Source organism: Salvelinus alpinus, chromosome 6, assembly GCF_045679555.1.
Source record: "Salvelinus alpinus chromosome 6, SLU_Salpinus.1, whole genome shotgun sequence".
Classification (NCBI taxonomy): Eukaryota; Metazoa; Chordata; class Actinopteri; order Salmoniformes; family Salmonidae; genus Salvelinus; species Salvelinus alpinus.
Window position 1 is genome coordinate 52999877 of NC_092091.1, and position 24119 is coordinate 53023995.

The 24119-nt window shown below is 44.8% G+C and overlaps 2 protein-coding genes across 3 annotated transcripts; both read right to left on the reverse strand.

Moving 5' to 3' along the window:
• Positions 1-219: 219 nt before the first annotated feature.
• LOC139577864 (uncharacterized) lies at positions 220-10656 on the reverse strand. Its single transcript, XM_071405007.1, has 9 exons — positions 10575-10656; positions 10366-10416; positions 10051-10086; positions 9683-9790; positions 8448-8627; positions 8258-8329; positions 8031-8105; positions 7514-7567; positions 220-422 (listed from the first exon to the last, which is right to left on the reverse strand). Exons 2-9 carry the CDS (start codon positions 10408-10410, stop codon positions 363-365), a joined length of 630 nt encoding a protein of 209 aa, XP_071261108.1. The 5' UTR covers positions 10411-10416; positions 10575-10656; the 3' UTR covers positions 220-362.
• A 588-nt stretch (positions 10657-11244) lies between these two features.
• sparcl1 (SPARC-like 1) lies at positions 11245-23599 on the reverse strand. Of its 2 annotated transcripts, none has more exons than XM_071406986.1 (11): positions 23422-23599; positions 17703-17758; positions 17528-17593; positions 16114-17304; positions 15720-15831; positions 15004-15125; positions 14264-14384; positions 13887-14023; positions 13468-13616; positions 12612-12760; positions 11245-12363 (listed from the first exon to the last, which is right to left on the reverse strand). In XM_071406986.1, the coding sequence occupies exons 2-11, from the start codon at positions 17754-17756 to the stop codon at positions 12335-12337; spliced, it is 2130 nt and encodes a 709-aa protein (XP_071263087.1). In that variant the 5' UTR covers positions 17757-17758; positions 23422-23599; the 3' UTR covers positions 11245-12334. The 2 variants fall into 2 exon arrangements, with proteins under 2 accessions (XP_071263087.1, XP_071263086.1); XM_071406985.1 differs by having other exon boundaries at positions 23274-23599.
• Positions 23600-24119: the final 520 nt, after the last annotated feature.

Sequence of the window (24119 nt, forward strand, 5' to 3'; positions counted from 1 at the left end):
GTGATAACATAATTTCCAGTACATCGGGAACGCCGTTACTAAACATGGAAATGGACACACAGTCGAGATACAGTCAGACCAATGCCTGTTAATCTAGTTTTAGCTTTGGTCAAAGGAGACTGGAATTCCACTTTTCTTTCATAACGTTTATTCAGAGATAGATTTTGAAGCAAGAGGGGGAGACAAACAAGAGGGCAACACCACAAGTTGTAGTGGCGCATGAGATTCTGGTATTACAGTTTATATAGTTCATTTTCGGTTGCAAAATTCTGGTCACTTTCACACTTTCCAGAAGTCCCAGTTACCAGAAATGTGCAACCCTAGTTAGAATGCTGTCCAGGTTTCAGAGGCTCGGCCTCACTTCAGCATTCACTGGTGTCAGAGCCAGAGGATTCTTCCACCTCCCCAGCAAACACCTTGGTCTGACAGGCAAAATGGAAACATGATAGAAGCATTATTAGCTACTTTAAACATGTGTTATTGTTATCACAAGTGTTATATTAACAAAACATGTATTGTTACAACCTGAGTTTATTAGTGACGTATAGGATTTAAATGCATGTTTCAAGAGAATGCATGTTTCATGAAGTACACATTGGGCAAGTAAGCCTTGTCTGAGCCGGAATGGCCCATAGGGGCAAGAGACTACACTATGTCCTGATTCTGTAGCGTGAGGCAATTTGATTTATAAGACTCTAGTCTTTTGCATGTACAAACGCTATTTGTTGCAAGGCCTTACCCCCAATACATTTACTTATTGCTGAGTGCCAGGAAGAGAGGCATCAGGTCCAATTTTTTGAGTCGGTGGTCAAATCAAATCAAATTTTATTGGTTTCTGGTTAGCAAATGCTAGTGGGAGGGTAGCGAAATGCTTGTGCTTCTAGTTCCGACAGGGCAGTAATATCTAACAAGTAATCCAACATTCCCCAACAACTACCTAATACACACAAATCTAAAGGGGTGAATGAGAATATGTACATATAAGTATAAGGATGAGCGATGGCCGAGCGGCATCAGCAAGGTTCAGTAGATGGTATAAAATACAGTATATACATGTGATATGAGTAATATAAGATATGTAAACACTATTAAACTGGCATTATTTAAAGTTGCATTGTTTAAAGCGACTAGTGATCTATTTATTAAAGTGTCCAGTGATTGGGTCTCAATGTAGGCAGCAGCCTCTCTGAGTTAGTGATTGCTGTTTAGCAGTCTGATGGCCTTGAGATAAAAGCTGTTTTTCAATCTCTTGGTCCCAGCTTTGATCCACCTGTACTGACCTCGCCTTCTGGATGATAGCGGGGTGAACAGGCAGTGGCTCGGGTAGTTATAGTCCTTGATGATCTTTTTGGCCTTCCTGTGACATCGGGTGCTGTAGGTGTCATGGAGGGCAGGTAGTTTGACCCCGGTGATGCGTTGTGCAGACCGCACCACTCTCTGGACAGCCTTGTGGTTGAGGGCGGTGCAGTTGCCGTACCAGGCTGTGATACAGCCCGACAGGATGCTCTCGATTGTGCATCTGTAAAAGTTTGTCAGGGTTTTGGGTGACAAGCCAAATTTCTTCAGCCTCCTGAGGTTGAAGAGGCGCTTTCCACCTTCTCCACTGCTGTCACTTCGATGTGGATAGGGGGGTGCTCCCTCTACTGTTTCCTGAAGTCCACGATCATCTCCTTTGTTTTGTTGATGTTGAGTGAGAGGTTGTTTTCCTGACACCACACTCCGAGTGCCCTTACCTCCTCCCTGTAGGAGGTCTCGTCGTTGTTGGTGATCAGTCCCACTACTGTTGTGTCGTTTGCTAACTTGATGATTGAGTTGGAGGCGTGCATGGCCACGCAGTCGTGGGTGAACAGGGAGTACAGGAGAGGGCTGAGCACACACCCTTGTGGGGCCCCAAGTGTTGAGTGTCAGCAAAGTGGAGATGTTGTTTCCTACCTTCACCACCTGGTGGCGGCACGTCGGAAAGTGCAGGACCCAGTTGCACAGGGCAGGGTTGAGACCCAGTGCCTCCAGTTTGATGATGAGCTTGGAGGTATTATTTTTGTCCAGATGGGATTGGGCAGTGTGCAGTGTGATGGCGATTGCGTCATCTGTGGACCTGTTGACGCGGTATGCAAACTGAAGTGGGTCTAGGGTGGCCGGTAAGGTGGCGGTGATATGATCCTTGACTAGCCTCTCAAAGCACTTCATGATGGCAGAAATAAGTGCTACTGGGCGATATTAATTTAGTTCAGTTATCTTTGCCTTCTTGGGTACAGGAACAGTGGTAGCCATCTTGAAGCATGTGGGGACAACAGACTGGGAAAGGGAGCGATTGAATATGTCCGTAAGCACACCAGCCAGCAGGTCTGTGCATGCTCTGAGGACACGGCTAGGGATGCTGTCTGGGCCAGCAGCCTTTCGAGGGTTAACAAGTTTAAATGTTTTACTCACGTCAGCCACGGAGAAGGAGAGGGGGCTGGACACAGTCTTTTCTAGCGAGCCGCGACGGTGGCACTGTATTATCCTCAAAGCGGGCAAAGAATGTGTTTAGTTTGTCTGGAAGCGTGACGTCGGTGACCGTGACGTGGCTGTTTTTGTTTTTGTAGTCCATAATTTCCTGTAGACCCTGCCACATACGCCTCATGTCTGAGCCATTGAATTGTGACTCCACCTTGTCCCTGTACCGGTTTTTCGCTTGTTTGATTGCCTTGCGGAGGGAAAAACTACACTATTTAAATTCAGCCAAATTTCCAGACCTCTTTCCATGGTTAAATGCGGTGGATCGCACTTTCAGTTTTGCGCGAATGCCGCCATCCACAATTTCTGGTTAGGGTAGGTTTTAATAGTCACAGTGGGTACAACATCTCCAATGCACTTTTTAATAAACACACTCACTAAGTCAGCGTATAGGTCAATGTTGTTCTCTGAGGCTGACCGGAACATATTCCAGTCCGCGTGATCAATACTATCTTGAAGCGTGGCTTCCGAATGGTCAGACCAGCGTTGAATGGTTCTCGTCACAGGTACATCCTGTTTCCGTTTCTGCCTATAAGACGGAACGAGCAAGATGCCGTTGTGGTCGGATTTGCTGAAGGGAGGGCGGGGGAGGGCTTTGTATGTATCGCGGAAGTTAGAGTAGCAGTGATCGAGAGTATTAGCCCTGCAAGTCATACAATCAATATGCTGATAGAATTTAGGTAGCCTTGTTCTCAAATTTGATTTATCCCCAAGTACAATGAATGCAGATATATGATTTCCAGTTTACATAGAGTCCAGTGAAGTTCCTTGAGGGCCGTCTTGTTGTTTGCTTGAGGGGGAATGTACACAGCTGTGACTATAACTGACAAGAATTCTCTTGGTAGGTAAAATGGCCGGCATTTGATTGTAAGGAATTCTAGGTCGGGTGAGCAGAAGGACTTGAGTTCCTGTATGGTGTTATGATTACACCATGAGTCGTTAATCATAAATCATACACCCCCGCCCTTCCTCATCCCAGAGAGGTGTTTATCTCTGTCGGCGCAATGCATGGAGAAGCCCGGTGGCTGAACCGATTCAGACAATATATCCCGAGAGAGCCATGTTTCCGTGACACAGAGAATGTTACAATCTCTGATGTCTCTCTGGAAGGCAACCCTTGCTCGAATTTTGTATACCTTGTTGTCAAGAGACTGGACATTGGCGAGTAGTATACTCGTGAGTGGTGAGAGATGTGCACGTCTACGGAGTCGGACCAGAAGGCCGCTCCATCTGCCCCTTCTGCGGCGCCGTTGTTTTGGGTCGACTACTTGGATCAGATCCATTGTCCTGGGCGGTGGTCCAAACAGAGGATCCGCTTCGGGAAAGTCGTTTTCCTGGTCGTAGTGTTGGTAAATTGACGTTGCTCTTATATCCAATATTTCTTCCCGGCTGTATGTAATAAGACCCAGATTTCCTGGGGTAACAATGTAAGAAATAATACATAAAAAAAAAAATACTGCATAGTTTCCTAAGAATGCGAAGCGAGGCGACCATCTCTGTTGATGCTATTTTATGTATGGTATGACTTGACCGGGGGTTGAACCCCCACCCTTCCAATCTCAGATTAGACATTCTAACCAAAGACAGTACAGTATAAAGATAGACAGATACTGCTTCTCCAATAGAAATCTCCAATCACACTTGTAGGCGATGTCATGGCGACATTGGCTAGCTAAACTCACGCTCAGAAACATGTAATCGGGTCTAACTGTCACGTTCCTGACCTTGTTTTCCTTTTGTATTGTTGTGTTTAGTGGGTCAGGACGTGAGATGGGTGGGCAGTCTGTGTTTGTTCTATGTTAAGTGTCAGGTTTAATTGACCTTGTATGGCTCTCAATCAGAGGCAGGTGTTTTCGTTTTCCTCTGATTGAGAGACATACATAGGGAGGTTGTTTCACATTGTTTGTCGTGGGTGGTTGTCGCTGTGTCTGTGTTTATTGCACCACACGGTACTGTCTCGTCTCTCGTTCGTTCTTTCCTGTTCATGAGTGCATTGTTTTTTATGTTCACCAGTTCAGGTCTGTTTAACGTCGTTTGTTGTTTTGTAGTTTATGCAAGTATAAGTTTTTGTGTTCGTCTTCGTCAGCAAATAAATCTATATGTATTCACAACCCGCTGCACCTTGGTTTAATCCCTGCTCCTCCTCTTCGGATGAAGAGGAGGAGGAGAGTCGTTACAGAACCACCCACCAAATTACCAGAACCAAGCAGCGGGGAAAAGGACAGCAACCGCAGAAATCCCAGGACTTGTGGACTTGGGAGGACGAGTTGAACGGAGAAGGACCCTGGGCACAGGCTGGGGAGTATCGCCGCCCCAAAGCTGAGCTGGAGGAAGCGAAAGCTGAGCGGCGGCGATATGAGGAGGCAGCACGGCAGCGGGACAGGTACGAGAGGCAACCCCAGAATTTTTTTGGGGGGCGGCTAGAGAGGAGTGTGGCTAAGCCAGGTAGCAGACCTGAGCGCACTCCTCGTGCTTATTATAAGCATCGCGTCACTGGTCAGGCACCGTGTTATGCGGTTAAGCGCACGGTGTCGCCAGTGCGTGCCCATAGCCCGGTGCGCTATAGAGCAGCCCCCCGAAAGTGTCATGTGAGTGTGGGCATCCAGCCGGGGCGTATTGTGCCTACTCAGCGCGTCTGGTCTCCGGTACGCAGTTTCGGTCCAGGGTATCCTGCGCCGGCTCTGCGTGCTGTGTCTCCGGAGCGCTGGGAGGGTGCAGTGCGTCCTATGCCTACGCTCCGCTCGTACCGGGCAAATGTGGTAGTGGAGCCTAAGAGAGAAGTGCGCGTAGTAGGCACTAGAGCTCCAGTGCTCATCCACAGCCCGGTTCAACCTGTGCCTGCACTCTGGAGGGTACGGGCTGGTGTAGTATTCCAGCCTGGGGGAGTGGTGCCAAGGCTGCGCACCAGAGCTCCAGTACTCCCCCACAGCCCGGTCCTTCAGGTGCCTCGTAACATCAAGCCTCCTGTAGGTCTCTCCAGCCTGGTGGGTCCTGTGGCAGCCCCACGCACCAGGCTGTCTCTCCGTCTCCTCCCTACAGGTGTGCCCATCTGCCCAGCGGCGCCTGAACTGCCCGTCTGCCCAGCGGCGCCTGAACTGCCCGTCTGCCCAGCGGCGCCTGAACTGCCCGTCTGCCCAGCGGCGCCTGAACTGCCCGTCTGCCCAGCGGCGCCTGAACTGTCCGTCTGCCCAACGGCGCCTGAACTGCCCGTCTGTCATGAGCCTGCAAAGCTGCCCGTCTGTCATGAGCCTGCAAAGCCGCCCGTCTGCCATGAGCCTGCAAAGCCGCCCGTCTGCCAAGAGCCTACAGAGCCGTCCGCCAGACAGGAGCCGCTAGAGCCTTCCGCCAGACCGGATCAGCCAGAGCCTTCCGCCAGACCGGATCAGCCAGAGCCTTCCGCCAGACCGGATCAGCCAGAGCCTTCCGCCAGACCGGATCAGCCAGAGCCTTCCGCCAGACCGGATCAGCCAGAGCCTTCCGCCAGACCGGATCAGCCAGAGCCTTCCGCCAGACCGGATCAGCCAGAGCCTTCCGCCAGACCGGATCAGCCAGAGCCTTCCGCCAGCCAGGACCAGCCAGAGCCGTCCAGCCAGGACCAGCCAGAGCCGTCCAGCCAGGACCAGCCAGAGCCGTCCAGCCAGGACCAGCCAGAGCCGTCCAGCCAGGACCAGCCAGAGCCGTCCAGCCAGGACCAGCCAGAGCCGTCCAGCCAGGAGCAGCCAGAGCCAGCTAGCCAGGATCCGCCAGAGCCAGCCAGCCAGGATCCGCCAGCCAGTCCGGTGTTGTTCCTCAGTCCGGAGCTGCCGTCCCTCAGTCCGGGGCTGCCCCTAAATCCAGCGGGACCCATGTCTAGGGTTCCCAGTCCAAGGTCGGTGGCGAGGGTCGCCACCTTGAGGAGGCCACAGAAGCGGGGATTTATTATGGTGGGATGGGATCCACGTCCTGCGCCAGAGCCGCCGCCACGGACAGATGCCCACCCAGACCCTCCCCTAGACTTTTTTTTATGGTGCGTCCGGAGTTCGCACCTTAAGGGGGGGGTTCTGTCACGTTCCTGACCTTGTTTTCCTTTTGTATTGTTGTGTTTAGTGGGTCAGGACGTGAGATGGGTGGGCAGTCTGTGTTTGTTCTATGTTAAGTGTCAGGTTTAATTGACCTTGTATGGCTCTCAATCAGAGGCAGGTGTTTTCGTTTTCCTCTGATTGAGAGACATACATAGGGAGGTTGTTTCACATTGTTTGTCGTGGGTGGTTGTCGCTGTGTCTGTGTTTATTGCACCACACGGTACTGTCTCGTCTCTCGTTCGTTCTTTCCTGTTCATGAGTGCATTGTTTTTTATGTTCACCAGTTCAGGTCTGTTTAACGTCGTTTGTTGTTTTGTAGTTTATGCAAGTATAAGTTTTTGTGTTCGTCTTCGTCAGCAAATAAATCTATATGTATTCACAACCCGCTGCACCTTGGTTTAATCCCTGCTCCTCCTCTTCGGATGAAGAGGAGGAGGAGAGTCGTTACACTAACAGCCTTCTCGCGTTGAACTATGCATGTGCAGGCTGTCAAATCAAAGGCACTCCTTCGAAATACAGTTGTTTTTGACGAAAATGAAAATTTGTCTATTTTTCACTTCCGCAAGGTTGGAGTAATAACATGTTCAATTACTTAAGAAAATGGCTCGAATCTATGTTGTCATTTACATTTCAAGAAAAGTTTAATAAATTGACTTCTCTCTCATTGACTTCTCAAACCCCGGCCTTGTCTGCTTGGTCTGTTTCGCAAGCGTTCCCGGAAGTCTCTCGATGTTGCGCCTCTGGGTTTAGAAACTGAGCCACTGAGTTGTCTCATGTTTCATGAGAATGTGATTAAAATGTGAATAATGGATAAAGGTTCATTTGAGAGCTGCCTTGATAATATGGAAATGAGTCATCTTTATTTGAGGGCAATTCTTTCAAATACATGATGAGGGTTATAAGGGCAATCACACTGTCAGAAATGAAGTGAAGAGGAGGAATAACTGAGAATATACCAGTGGAGCATCTGTTCTTGTTGATGTGGGCATTCCATGAAAAGGGACTGAATGCTGTGAAGGGGATTTAAAATGAGAGAGCAGGTGAAACTCTTACAAAGGTATATCAAGATGCATAATACGTTGCTTTATGACTGTGATGTAATATGTGCAATCTACAGTTGCGAGCACTAATGGTTTTAAAATCTGGTGCCAAAGTACATGTTTTTGTGACAAACTACTACTATACTTATGCCAAACTATACTACTAGATACTAGAGTAGTTGTTCCTGCCAAAACCAGCACCTGGATCTAAGCGTGCTCCTGTGCACAGGGTTTTATATTAATTTATTGCTAGAATATTTTAGTGCCGTGTTGCACACGCTTGCATTGTGGCAATTGTTCTACTAATACCACAAAACAACCTAATCTCATTCACCGGATACATCGGCCATCTGCGCTTTGCACAGTCAGCCTGGGGAACTTTTTAGTGCCCACAACTTTATGACTAATGGGTAGAGGTGGCCCATCAGGTTACCTTGACTCTAGCTTTTCTTGCCTTCCCTCCAGCCGCTGGCTGCTGAAGGTTGTTTCCTCCACCCACAGGAATAATCTGACAGGAGAGGACGAAAAAGCCAGAATCACCATTATGGGTCATTGACATCAAAGTGTGAGCACCGTTAAATGGGATGTATTTGGTGCATTGAGATATCTACAAAACATAAACATACAAGACATACTACTGATACAACAGTAATGATATACCTGCATCAACATTGGAGCCTGGGGGCCTCCGATGCCATTTGCCTGTGGCAGAACTGCAAATAATGGTACAACCTGTAAAGATATGTTTAAACAGTCACACTGTAACACTGATTATTTTCAATGGATTCTCGTGATATCTCTAGGCTTCACATAAGTGTTAGAGAAGCAAAGTTGGACAAAGGAGACAAACCCTATTGGCTAGTTGAGGAAGCTGTCCTTGTTGTAGTGGCACTCCATTGGCTGCTCCCCCCTGCCCTACAGGAAGTGCCCCACCCTGCTGAAGTGCACCAATGGGAACCAGCTGGGGCATGGCGGCCTGACCAGGTGCACCCGGTTGTTGAATAAGTAATGATCCACCAACTGGAATCACCTGTTTTGCCAAAAAGAATAGTTTAGACCAGGAGAAACAGTTTACATTAGAAATATGACATGTTAGAGAGGTAGCCCATAGTACAGACGCGCTGGTTCAAAAGTTACTTTTTAAAATGCCTGTACTGCAGCACCGGTGCATTGTCTATATGACTCTCAAATCAAATCAAATTATCAAATCAAATCAAATATTATTAGTTACATGCGCCAAATACAACAGGTGTAGACCTTACAGTGAAATGTTTACTTACGAGCCCCTAACCAACAATGCAGTTTCAAATATATAAGAATAAGAAATAAAAGTTATTTAAAGAGCAGCGTTAAAATAACAATAGCGAGACTATATACGGGGGGGTACTGGTACAGAGTCAGTGTGCGGAGGCACTGGTTAGTTAAAGGTAATATGTACATGAAGGTAGAGTTATTAAAGTGACTATGCATAGATGATAACAACAGAGAGTAGCAGCGGTGTAAAAGGGGAGGTAATGCAAAATGCAAATAGTCTGGGTAGCCATTTGTTAGGTGTTCAGGAGACTTGGGCTTGGGGGTAGAAGCTGATTAGAAGCCTCTTGTACCTAGACTTGGCGCTCCAGTACCGCTTGCCGTGCGGTAGAACAGTCTATGACTAGGGTGACTGGAGTCAATTTTTAGGGTCTTCCTCTGACACTGCCTGGTATAGATGTCCTGGATGGCAGGAAGCTTGGCCCCAGTGATGTACTGGGCCATTAGCACTACCCACTATCCGCCTTGCGCTCGGAGGCCGAGCAGTTGCCATACCAGGCAGTGATGCAACCAGTCAGGATGCTCTTGATGGTACAGCTGTATAACCTTTTGAGGATCTGAGGACCCATGCCAAATCTTTTCAGTCTCCTGAGGGGGAATAGGTTTTGTGATGCCCTCTTCATGACTGTCTTGGTGTGCTTGAACCATGTTAGTTTACTCTCTAGTAAGTTTGCTTGCAATCCTCTAACAAAAACCTATGTAATGAAATATATATGTGATGTTTCTGTGTTGCAGCGCAGGGACACTTTTGAACCACCCACACTGTATACGTACCTGTGCCAGAAAGGGTTGTCCATTTAAGACAAGCCCATTCATAACCCCTGGTTTAACAGCGTTACCGACCATGCCTCCATTCACAACTCCTCCATTGCCACCACCAGCCTGGGAAGAGTAATGCACATTATCCTATTACTTTGCCCATAATGCCTTAACTTCTCTCACTGAGTCATACTGTCCACACTATTTCTTTATGCTGTATATGTATTGAGACATTGGTATGTATTATATTGTATGTATGTGTGTATAACATTATGGTAAAAGTGACTCTCTGCAATTGTAAAGAAGCTCAGAAAGTAAATGTATGTCAAGACGATTCTATCAACAATATCTTATTGTTAAGATGTTTAAGAAACACACAATACCTCGCCACTACCTGAAGACTGTCCTCCAGCTTCCACCTACAAATGAAACCAGGAAAGCAGTGGACGCTATTAGACCTGGGTTTCAAATTCTTGAAAAAATATTTAAAATACTTTGTGCCTGTTTGAGCTTGCCAAGCGAAATTAAATTAGAAAAGTCCCAAAACTGGAAACCCTGAATCTGAAAGTGCCAAATCTGGCACTACTAGCAAACTCAAGGAAGCACTCAAAGTATTTGAAAGGATTTCCAAGTATTTGAACCCAGGTCTGGACGCTGTAGTAGCTACAGTGTTGAATAAATATAAAAATTTGTCTTACCAGGAGAGCCATTGTCTGAAAGATGATCCACAGCATACAAAACATGTTGCTCTGCATTACCATACAAAAAAGAAAGTCATCTCATATAACCGATAGGAGCAATAACCCAGTGTCATGAAGGCTCAATAAATACAAAATAAGTACATGAAATTGGATTAAATTGCATGAAGGCTGTTCCATGAAAATGGTTAAGTTGTCACCTGTCATACCTCTGTGAAGGACGACAGTTTTTCAGCTCACAAAGACACTTCTGAAGATGACATGTTGTTTCTAGTTTCATTCTTATAAAGAGCCACTTCCTCCATGTCCACTGGTAACAGTCCAATCAGAATACAGCTCTAAATGTTGATCTCAACATGCACAGTCATCCTCACCATCTTGACAGACCACAGTGGCTTGCTGACCCAAAGAGGGCTTTAATCAAAATCACCTGCATTCCAAACCCAAACCATGAATCTGAACCATGTTATCATATTACGATTAAGTCCTTATTATAAGCCTTTTCTTGGATGAGTCAACTGTTTGCCTGTGGTGGCTGTGTAAAATAGATGCCTGTCATTATTTTCATGCAAACTAGAAGAGACAAAACGTCACCACTGACGTGAAAGTGACATCACCAACCACAACTGATTACAGTTACTTCTCAATTATGTCATTGCACAGTACAAATTATCATATAAGAATATAAAGAAGGTTTGAGTGTATTTCAGTTTAACCTAAATAATAAATACTGGAGTGGTTTCTCTTCGTTGTATCAATTTTGTTATAGTGCATGAAATAACTTTATTGATGACAATTCTACCTGGGGATCAATAAAGTTATCTTCAATCCAATTGTGCATAAAGTCAAACAATCAAACGGGAATGTGATGAGATCCGATGAGGTCAAAATTACTTTTATTAGAAAGGTTAGGGAAGTAGCTATATCAGACAAGACATAAAAAAACTGTTGCAGCATTCTACTCTTAGTAATTCTGTCAACATCACATGTTCTACTCCATTGCTGCCATTTCAATTTCTCCTTTTGACGGCTCAATTTATTTTGACAGTCAATTACAAATGGTTTTCATGCAAAAAAAATATTGTTATGCTCCCACTTAAATGTTTAAAATGAATACTGCAATATTTTGGTCAAAAAGTAAAGTGATCGGTCTCACCTGCAAAGTCCATTTCTGTTTTGTTGTCTGTCATCTACAAAAAAAGCACTCGTAAACTTTCCCCCTCTTGGAATGTGTTCATAACACTGATATCATTGTTAATTGCTAAAAATTAAAAAAATCTCATCACTTACTCTACTAATACCACTATCAGCTATACAGTATCTACATACAGTATCACAGAACATCCACATATTTATAGATCCAAATTTGTTTTATATTAGTCTGATTTAAAGACAACATGAACTATCCTCCTCTTCCATCTATGACTTAAGACATGGAAGGACAGTGGTCCATTCTCACTTTTAATTTTTAGTCAATTGTACTTTGTAGTAGAATGGTAGAACCCACCTGATTCCTGTGTTCGCCATTTTGTTTTTCTGCATATAAATCTGGGCTTTCTCCAATAGATGGGAGTTTAGGACAAGCCAAGAAATGACTGGTCAAATCAGAGTCCTCTCAGAAAACCCACCCCCAAAATCCTGTGCTTTTAATTACGTTGTCCTCTGATTGGTTGAAGGTGATCCCATCACTGACAACTTAGTTTTGAATGATGCTTCTCATTACAGACATAAGCTCAAACAGTTTCAATAAGGAGAAATGCCAGACTGATACGTGAAGTTAAATATAACGGTGAACACAGCGATTAGGCTGGTTCTACCAGGCTAACTTTACAGAACATCCCAAAAACATAGAGTTTAAATCAACGCAAGTCTCTCTTCTGCCAATTAATGTATGTGGTTCTGCCATGATTGAAGGTGATCTTGTTGAATGATTATTAAAGCTGGTTGCTTGATGAGGTACTGATTGGACTCAGAAGAGCAGGTTGACATCCATGTCCTCTGCAGAGGGGGAAAATGGAAAATCACAAAAGATTACATCTTTACAAGAGTTTACAATGCAGGGTCATACTATCAAACATGTGTGAAAGCACATGACCATGGTCCTTCTGTAAGCTACAGTAACGCAGCATTCATTCATTCACTCACATCTAACTACTACAACTATCACAGCGTTGGCAACATCATGTCAAGCCTCATTCTTTGATCATTGAATTGCTTTCACTTTGTATAAGACTGCACACTCTTACCATCCTTGATGCCGAAGCAGTGGGCCCACTCCCTGAAGGACACCTGTTTGTCTTTGTCTGCATCACACTCCTGGAAGAAGCGGGAGGTACAATGCTCCATGGGGACCAACGGGACCCTCAGGGGGGCCAGCTCAGAGTGGGACAGGAACCTGGATAGGAACACCAGTGTAATTTTCATAAGCCTATGCAATGGAAAACGTTTTGAAACATTTTGGAACAGAAAACTAAAATAAGCGTCTCCCATTCTTCAAGTAGAGCTTCCCTGTTTCACTCCGTTTTATTCCATTGGGGGTTGAGTATGGGGAGTCTGACCCAAAACTAGAAACGATTCACACACAGTCTGAACTAGATTTACCCAAATTGACTAATTTCAGTAATATCCCAGCTGTGCTTCCACTTTTGTTTCCCACTCTATGGGCCTTTAAGGTAAACTCAAATGTGAACGGTTCAGTTAAACTGATTCTTAATCACATATTAGATTCAGACTCACCATGTATCTGATTCACAAGTAATCTGAATCAGATTCACCAACATTACAATGAGAGCCGTAATCAGAATGTCTTGTGAAGATGAACAGCTACAAGTGAAGCTATTCACTCTTGAATCAAATCAAAGATATAACACAACACTTCTTCAATATTATTTATGACTGTATCACTACTTGCTGATTTGACTGCAGGTATGACATCATCCATGATATCTTACTGGCCTACTGCACTAGGCGGGTAACTGTTTACTGAAGCTTATACGCATTTCAATGAAAGCTTGGCGTAAGCAAGACGATCCGCGGGTTCTTTTTCATGATTATGACAACAACAACAACAACAAAAATAATCTTTCTCCTGGAGTACTGTACCTGTCAGAAGGGTGCTGGTCCATCTGAGCGAACTGCCAGTGCACGGGATAGATGTACATGTTGTAGTTCTTCTCGAAGTCCTGGGCCAGCAACTCAATGGGGTGGTCGCCGGCATGGAGGCGCCTCTCACTCTCGTGGATCTTTCTCACCTGGGAGATTATTTATGGTCACACATGAATAATAAAATTGGATTGGATTGAATATGAAAATTGGATTGGATTGAATATGTGCTAACAAGATCGCAATTTGAAAATCAATTGTAAGGCACTGGTGATTTTTGGGCTTTGAGATATACACTATTAATCACTAAGAATGCAGTTGGTTAAACTTCATAAAGCGCCTTCATATGAATATGAATTATTTTGAAAATATAAATAATGGAACTATCAATGAACTACTTTTATAAGATATTTACTCACTCTGATGCGTTGCTTGGGGGTGAGGAAGCCAGGGGACATGGAGTCATGTTCATAGAGCTGCAGCAAGACATTCTTGAGCCAGTCACGCATACGCAGAGGAAACTGGACCAGTTCGCCATTCATACACGGTGCGATGACTAACAGAGAGAGCAAGGTAGTGGAAGAAAGAGAGAGAAAGAGTGAGAAAGAGAGGAGGGGGAGAGGCAAGGTAAGATGAGAGAATTAAATAGAGAGTGAGAAACAGACGAGAATGAGAAAGAAAACGAAAGGGAGAGGAAGAAATTAAAATAAAATAAAAGTGTTATACTGTAGTTATTTCAGATTGGCTACTGTATTGGTCAGAAACTGTAGAGGTGGTCTGACTATAGCTGTCTTACATTTGCAGGGTCCAGTGTAGTCCAGGTGAAGTCTATGGCCTCTCTTGCTGCCTTCCAGGTTGCACTTAGTGGCAAAGAGCTCACAGGATGTGTCGTAGGTGACATTGTTAGTTCCACAGACCTGCATGAAAGATACATTACATCATGTGTTATGGATTTAACAAATGAAATGCTTCAGCCAAAGATATTGTAGTGATCCTACTCTTGGTAAGAAACTAAGCATCACAGAGTTCCAATAGAGTTAACTCTATTGGGACGGAGGCTAGTGCACCTGTCTTGGGAACAGAGGCCTGCAGATACAATTCTAGCCAAAACCAACAGCTCCCCAACATTGTTAGAATATCATGTCAGGGCTGTACCTACCATTGCCAGATTCTTGGCATATTTCCTTCAAGTTTCCTCGAACTACAGATGTAGGATCAGAAAACGTATCCAAATCCTAACTTTTATAGCGGCATAGTTCTGTGGTACCGATCTTATCGATTTCTATTGCCCACAGTTCCTGTCCCTAATAGCAACTTTTCCCAAATGTGTTTAAAGGAATTCCTTTCATATTGTCTATGTTTATTGGACAGGATAGAAAGAAAGGAAGGAGTAGAGAGAGAAAGTGCTAGAGCAGTGGGTCAGATTCAACCCATGCTCGCAGCAGTACATACTGTATAGTACATATGTTCCAGAGGCAACGATTCAGAACTCTGAACCTCCCCCAGGCCACCCCAATGACCACTGTTCATACTCACATGGTCATAGTCAGTGACACTCTGTGGGCAGGCAGAAGGCTCCTGACACACGCACATAGGCTTCTTCTCCTCGTTGAGTTGGCAGGTCTTTCCACGTTTACAACGGAAGTTCTCACAAGGGTCTAAAAGAGAGAAAAAAATTGCCTAAACACTCATGCCCTGTTCAGTTGAACATTGATGTGAAAACACTGTTGTTTCTTTTCTGCTAGATTCACTAAGTTATTGCATTTATACTTTGTTCATGTGTTATTCATGTTTTAATCAAGTCTTAATCATGATTAACAAGTATGTACTTTCCAGTGGTTATAGATGTCAATGGAAACACCAGCACTACCACCACAGCCATTACCCCCTGCATTCCATTGCCATTTGAGTTTGTACAGTGCTCGAATTCAACATGAGCTCTCTCATTGAACGCTTAATCCAGCGGAGGCGAGGGGGGCTTTGTTTTCGTAGCGGCGGTGAATTGGAGTGGCACTATTCTTCTGGGAGTGTTAGTGAAAGGGCCCAGTCAGCAGATTCCGTGTGTGTGTGTGTGTGTGTGTGTGTGTGTGTGTGTGTGTGTGTGTGTGTGTGTGTGTGTGTGTGTGTGTGTGTGTGTGTGTGTGTGTGTGTGTGTGTGTGTGTGTGTGTGTGTGTGTGTGTGTGTGTGTGTGTGTGTGTGTGTGTGTGTGTGTGTGTGCGTGCGTGCGTGCCTTGCTGAGATTGACACTTACCGGCAGCGGAGGCTTGGGGTCTGTATAAGCTGGCCGCCAAAGAGGGCCTGGCGCTGGGGTAGAGGTCCACTGTCGCCCTGATCTGGACCGGGTTCATTCCCACCAGAGGAGCCTGGGTAGGAAACAGAAGGTGAAATCACAATAGAGGTCAACAAACTACCCACAGATGTTAATAGATAAGATGTGGGCTGCATTTTAAATGACACCCTATTTCCTATACTGTATAGTACACTAATTTTGGGAAGCTCTGAGAATAGAGTAGATCCATCCATGGACCATCGGTTTAATTTCAAATAGGTCACTCCTTTATATAGGGGTTACATGGTTCAATGTAGGTTGAAGTTTTAGGATGACATTGCATTATAGCTAATGGGCGATATGTGATGAGTGTTACCCATTTCCCTGCTCTTCTCCGCTTGGGCTTGTAGACAGCATTGTCAGTGGTGCGGTAGTGTTCCTTCTCCCCCTCATCCCCCTGGTGGTCTGGGACTCCCTCTGCTGGCGGGGCCTCATCCCTCTGTGGGGGGTGCTTCCTCACCCTCTGGTTCTTCCTCTGCTTCCTAGCTTTGCCTAGGGAGTGACTGGCGCTCTCGTTTATGTTCTTCTCCTCCTTCTCTTCTCCCCCTTCTACAGAAAGACGTGTCCCATCAAGATCCACACTGTTCTTTGTCTCTTGGAGTTCAGCGTCTGTGTCTCCGTCTTTTTTATTGTTCCCCTTTTCTTGGGAATCGTCCTTGGAACCTTTCTCCTGGTCCTTGCTTCCCTCTGGGAGTTTGAACTGGCCGAGCACTTCCTGGCTCTCAGAGGCCTCGGTGTCTTGTATGTCCTGCTGGGACTCATAGTCATCAGTGGCAGTGGGGATTTCGTCTTCCTTGCTAACTTGTCCTTCTTTCTCCTCCACCTTTGCCTCCTCTTCCTTCTTTAAGAGGAGCTGGGCGTCTTTGGCGAGGGGTTTCCCTTCCTCAAGCTCGGTTTCCAGGGGCTGTGTGTTGTCACTGTCGCCTGCGTAGTCCAGATCCTCTGGAATCTCCGGCTCGGTGTTGCTGTACGTCTCTTCGACTTCAGCCTCTTGCTTTACTCCTCCGTCCCCGAACACAGGTTCCTCCTCTTCCTCTCCCTTCTCCTCATCCTCAACTGACTCCTCCTCATCCGCCATCGCCTCCACCTTTTCTGCCTCTTTCTCTGCCTCCACATCCACCTCTTCCTCCACCTCTACCACCTCCTCATCCTCCTCCTCCTTTTCCAAGTCTCCCTCCACTTCTTCTCCCTCCTCCTCTTCAGACTGTGTCTCCTCAGACTCAATCTTTCCCTCCTCTTCTTCTTCCTCCTCCTCCTCTTCCACCTCTTCTTCCTCTGACTCCCCCTGGAGGAGGTCCACCAGTGCCTTATCGCTCAGCAGGACAGGGGTGCTCCTCTCACCACTGTCAGACACCTCGAACACCCCTTCCTCATTGGAGGGACCCAGATTAGCATTAGCATTGTCCTCGTAGCTCATGTCCTCGTCTTCCTGATCCTGACTGCTAGACTCGAAGGTCATGAAAGTCGGCAAGACCTCCCCCTCATTGTCCTCATCTGGAACAATGTCCTTTAGCAGGAAGGGAAGTGTAAAAAGTCAATACAACTAAAAATGAAAGGTTTCTGGAAAAAACGTTTTGTAAATATAACAAAAGATATAGCCTCTGGACAAACTTTTGCCGTAAATGAAATAATAATACAATAATGAAAGGTAAAGTTTCTTGAGAATCCTTGTCAATGTGTTCTGTTTTTATAGAGATGTATTTAAAATACAGGAGTTGGATGCACTTTACCTTCTCTTTAGCTGTGTGTGAGGACTTGGATAAAGCTTGATGTTTGTCGTGAGGTTTGCCTTTGACCTTGGGAATAGCAAGGAATTATTGATAAAATATCATTAGACTTGTGGTTATTAATTTATTTTATTAAAAAGCTGTTTCATAAAGCAAGAGTGGATTTATCAGTACTTACAGACACAGCAAATGCTGAGGCCAATAGGCAAAGGAACAGTAAACGGTTCTTCATACCTATAATGACATCAAATTAAATGGCATATATTATTTATTAGTATTTATAATTGAGTATAAAGTTTAAAGGACCAGTGCAGGCAAATTATTTTTTTCCTTCGTTTTGTATCATATTGAATACCGTGAGTGGGACCTTTTATTGCTCAATCTAATTTGAGCTGATTTAATATTTTTCCATAGGCCTAACGGACACATGCTCAAACTTGCGCACTTTTGATAGACTGAAATTATCGAGATATCAAAGTGTCACCAACAAAAACTTAAACAGCAGGCCGGACAATCATTTTTCACATGCAAATACCCATTTTTCGGGAGGTGCTCAAGGCATGCCATTCTATGACAGCAGTATTTCTTTTTCAACAATATTTTGAAGCAATGGGCCTTATCAGTCCTCCTTGACAACAAAAATATAAACAACAGAGTAGGCTAATAAGTCCTTAGTTTTTGGCTTATGTTCAGGTAAAACTATTTATCTAATCAATATTTCCAAGTCATATGCTTGAAGATAAAGGGTATTTAATCAACTGAAATTACTAGAAATCTGACAGATTTTGTTTTTAATATAAAGATAGAGCCTAATTGTATTATTATCTGTATTGAAGTAGAAAGCAATGGGTTAGAAACATACCTAGCCCATAAAGTAAATTGCAAAATACAGGGAGACAGGACGGACAACTGATCGTCTTCGCAGGTGTAATAACACCTGCACAGGATTGGTACATCCAAACATCACACCTGCGGGACAGGTACAGGATGGCAACAACAACTGCCCAAGTTACACCAGGAATGCACAATCCCTCCATCAGTGCACAGACTGTCCGCAATAGGCTGAGAGAGGTTGGACTGAGGGCTTGTAGGCCTGTTGTAAGGCAGGTCCTCACCAGACATCACCGACAACAACGTTGCCTATGGGCACAAACCCACCGTCGCTGGACCAGACAGGACTGGCAAAAAGTGCTCTTCACTGACGAGTCACGGTTTTGGCTCATCAGGGGTGATGGTCGGATTCGTGTTTATCGTCAAAGGAATGAGCATTACACCGAGGCCTGTACTCTGGAGCGCGATCGATTTGGAGGTGGAGGGTCCATCATAGTCTGGGGCGGTGTGTCACAGCATCATCGGATTGAGCTTGTTGTCTCTGCCTGCAATCTCAATGCTGTGCCGTTACAGGGAAGACATCCTCCTCCCTCATGTGGTACCCTTCCTGCAGGCTCATCCTGACATGACCCTCCAGCATGACAATGCCAACAGCCATACGGCTCTTTCTGTGCGTGATTTCCTGAAAGACAGGAACGTCAGTGTTCTGCCACGGCCAGCGAAGATCCCAGATCTCAATCCAATTGAGCACGTCTGGGATTTCAATTTTCCATAGTTGTGTTGAACTGACATGGTTTGGTAGGTTACTTTCTAAATGTAACCCATTAAAGTTACTAATTACCTGTCCAAAAGTGTATCAATAATGTAACTTTTGGATTACCCAAACTCAGTAACATAATCTGATTACTTTCCTATTAAGAGGCATTAGTAGAAGACACAAAGGAATATTACCAATTGAACGACACCCTATTGCAGCAGCTGTGCCATACATATTGCAAAATAAACTCCGCAAAAAAGAAACGTCTTCTGACTGTATACTAAATAAAAAGTAACAGTCAGTATCTGGTGTGGCCACCAGCTGCATTAAGTACTGCAGTGCATCTCCTCCTCATGGACTGCACCAGATTTGTAAACTCTTGCTGTGAGATGTTACCCCACTCTTCCACCAAGGCACCTGCAAGTTCCCGGACATTTCTGGGGGGAATGGCCCTAGCCCTCACCCTCCGATCCAACAGGTCCCAGACGTGCTCAATTGGATTGAGATCTGGGATCTTCGCTGGCCGTGGCAGAACACTGACGTTCCTGTCTTTCAGGAAATCACGCACAGAAAGAGCCGTATGGCTGTTGGCATTGTCATGCTGGAGGGTCATGTCAGGATGAGCCTGCAGGAAGGGTACCACATGAGGGAGGAGGATGTCTTCCCTGTAACGGCACAGCATTGAGATTGCAGGCAGAGACAACAAGCTCAATCCGATGATGCTGTGACACACCGCCCCAGACTATGATGGACCCTCCACCTCCAAATCGATCGCGCTCCAGAGTACAGGCCTCGGTGTAATGCTCATTCCTTTGACGATAAACACGAATCCGACCATCACCCCTGATGAGCCAAAACCGTGACTCGTCAGTGAAGAGCACTTTTTGCCAGTCCTGTCTGGTCCAGCGACGGTGGGTTTGTGCCCATAGGCAACGTTGTTGTCGGTGATGTCTGGTGAGGACCTGCCTTACAACAGGCCTACAAGCCCTCAGTCCAGCCTCTCTCAGCCTATTGCGGACAGTCTGTGCACTGATGGAGGGATTGTGCATTCCTGGTGTAACTTGGGCAGTTGTTGTTGTCATCCTGTACCTGTCCCGCAGGTGTGATGTTTGGATGTACCAATCCTGTGCAGGTGTTATTACACCTGCGAAGACGATCAGTTGTCCGTTCTGTCTCCCTGTAGCGCTGTCTTAGACTTATCACAGTACGGACATTGCAATTTATTGCCCTGGCCACATCTGCAGTCCTCATGCCTCCTTGCAGCATGCCTAAGGCACGTTCACACAGATGAGCAGGGACCCTCGGCATCTTTCTTTTGAAAAAGGGACGTTTCTTTTTTTGCTGTTAAGTTGGGAAGAGATTTTCGATGTACCGATTCCATGGCACGTGGTTTATGAACTGACACACAAAATGATGCCGGATTCAAAACGTTAATTTTTTTTATTTAAATTATTATACAAAATTCTTGCCACCAAAATCATGTTATATACAGTATATGGGGGATACAACCTTCCCAGCTCAGCAGATTTTTCTGCAAAGAGACAGAGTCATTAGATCATTTTGGTACTGTCCATATGTAGCTTGTTTTTGGGCACAGGTCCAGGAATGGCTGAAGAATTGCAACATTTACCTGGAGCTAACGCTGTAGATAGCAATGCTGGGTGATTTGAAAAGTCATAGCCAATTGATCAATCATATAATAATACTTTTAGCAAATAGGTTTATATTTGATTTACAATCTGTAGAAACTATGAGAATAGAAAGGTTCAGATTGTTTGTAAAGCATCACAGCACAGTTGAAAACTATTTGGCAAAAATAAATCCAATATGGATGCTGTTAAGAGATAAATGGGAGGAATGGAGGTGAAGGTTGGGACTAATAACAACAATATAACATTTTAAAATATACTGTGTCTGTAAAATGTATATCGGTTCAGAACTTTTGTGAAACAGCACAGTTAAAAAATATACTGTATGACAAATAGAAATCAAACTGGATGGACATCAGAAAAAGATGAGAGAAGTTGAGGGTAGAGGAAGGACAGGACAAAAAACAAACAAACTATAACTATTGTAAAACAGATTGTGTCCGTAGAATGTATATAGTGTGTATAAGTTGCAAGTAGAAGCCTACGTGTTGTTGTTCAATAGTTTACTCCAATTAGGGGAGGGGTGGTAGGGTTAGCTGAAAATAATAAAGGAAGATTTATTTTTAAAAGATATGTATGTATATATATACACTGCTCAAAAAAATAAAGGGAACACTTAAACAACACAATGTAACTCCAAGTCAATCACACTTCTGTGAAATCAAACTGTCCACTTAGGAAGCAACACTGATTGACAATAAATTTCACATGCTGTTGTGCAAATGGAATAGACAAAAGGTGGAAATTATAGGCAATTAGCAAGACACTCCCAATAAAGGAGTGGTTCTGCAGGTGGTGACCACAGACCACTTCTCAGTTCCTATGCTTCCTGGCTGATGTTTTGGTCACTTTTGAATGCTGGCGGTGCTCTCACTCTAGTGGTAGCATGAGACGGAGTCTACAACCCACACAAGTGGCTCAGGTAGTGCAGTTCATCCAGGATGGCACATCAATGCGAGCTGTGGCAAAAAGGTTTGCTGTGTCTGTCAGCGTAGTGTCCAGAGCATGGAGGCGCTACCAGGAGACAGGCCAGTACATCAGGAGACGTGGAGGAGGCCGTAGGAGGGCAACAACCCAGCAGCAGGACCGCTACCTCCGCCTTTGTGCAAGGAGGTGCACTGCCAGCGCCCTGCAAAATGACCTCCAGCAGGCCACAAATGTGCATACTTTTATATTATTGTTATATACCCATTGATTCTTGAAGAATATAAAGTTATTAATGCCTTGTTTAATTGTCGTACCCCATCAGAACCTAAAATATTGCAGTCCTTGCATCCATAGCTCTGTCTATCTACCAGCCCCATCCCTCAGCTGTTTAAAAAATCAGTGGCAGGGTAAACGCTTTGTTATTGTTTGAACTGCAGACTGCCACTTTAATTATGGGTATAAATGGGCCATTCAAATTATTTTATCATACTGTATATCAAAGACAGACATGAGGTTTGTCTACCTTGGTCTCTGATAAGGGCAATAACAAATCCCTTATTATGCAATCGTTCAAAACCAATGGACAAACCATTTCCTCCAACTTTAGAACATTTAAATCTTGAGACCCTTTTGGGCTCCCGAGTGGTGCAGCGGTCTAAGTCACTACATCTCAGTGCTAGAGGTGTCACTACAGCCCCTGGTTCAATTCCAGGCTGTTTCACCACCGGACGTCCCATATGGTGGTGCGCAATTGGCCCAGCGTTCTCTGGATTTGGATGGTGTAGGCCGTCATTGTAAATAAGAATTTGTTCTTAAATGACTTGCCTAGTTAAATAAAGCAAAAAAAAATAAAAATGAAACACCCTCCCTCTCAGTTACCATAGTGTGAAACTCTCCCTTCAGAGATGCACCCCTCTCTCAAAAAGTCACATTGAGAGTTCAGTGGACGCTAAAGCAAACATCAGAAGCTACTAGACAGGAAAGAGAGTCGACTAAGTCCACAAACTTTTTGTCCCTGGGTTTGGAGACAATGCAGGGGGGTGGGGGGGGAGATATTGCATGCCAAAAATGATAAATCACTTGGAAGAGATTGAAACAGGATGATTCTGTTTTAGCCTAATGGTATAAATATCACGTGAATGTTGTCTTTGTCGGTTTTACTAGCTAAATAAATTAATGGGATTACTCATTGGTCAAACTTTGTAGAGTTTTTAAAGTATGAACAAAATTGTTTTTTTTACCCAGTAATTTCATGAAATGCTCTCTAAAGCATGCACGCTAATGTCAAATCTGAGTCATAGACATCTAAAAAGTCCATAACATCTAAAACAATCCTGCAGTAGCACCCTATGCAACACAATGGGGCCAAAAAATACACATCTGAGCAGATTGATTTAGCAGTCAACAAAACACAAAATCACTCTTCTCATATATATCCACCACATCTCCAGTATCAATTTTCTCAATAAGACAATAAATACATTTAGAGGGATTTGATTTTGTGACAACAAAATGCGTCTTCAAGGAATTTAAAATTATAATTTCAAGTGGATGTAGCTCAGAGAGAAGAAGTAAAAGTTGTTACCTGATGTTGACAGCTGCAAGGAGAGGTTTGAGACTGGGTCACACAGACACAAACCTCACATACACACACAATGTACTATCTCACCCGAGAAAGTGCACACACTGTCTCTCGCACACTGACGCTTCGTCCAGCAACACACACACCATACCTCTCAGGGTCTTTTGTGCCTTCTGTGTCAAGGGAAACAGTGGACAGTGGACAGTGGACTACAGCAGAGGAGACAGTCAACTGAGTATAGCCAAGCAGGGAAGCGAGAGAGAGAGCCTATTCAATCAAACCCGTATTGCGGAAGTTTACGCACTAGCTCTTATTTCCTATGGTCAACTAAAATCACCCAAAATGGTTTACAATCACAAGGATGGATGATACACTGATGCGTGAGGCCGGTGGCACCTTATAAAGGGGAGGATGGGCTCATAGTAATGTCTGGAACAGAGTCAATGGAATGGTATTGGACACATCAAACAGATGGTTGCCATGTGTTTGATACACTACATGACCAAATGTATGTGGACACCTGCTCGTCAAACATCTCATTCCAAAATAATGGAGTAGGTCCCTCGTTTTCTGCTATAACAGCGTCCACTCTTCTGGGAAGGCTTTCCACTAGATGTTGGAACATTGCTGCGGGGACTGGCTTCCATTCAGCCACAAGATCATTAGTGAGGTCGGGAACTGATGTTGAGCTATTAGGCCTGGCTCGCAGTCGGCATTCGAATTAATCACAAAGGTGTTCGATGGAATCGTCTAGAATGTCACTGAATACTGTAGCGTTAAGATTTCCCTTCAATGGAACCAACGGACCTCGGCCAAACAATGAAAAACAGCCCCAGACCATTATTCCTC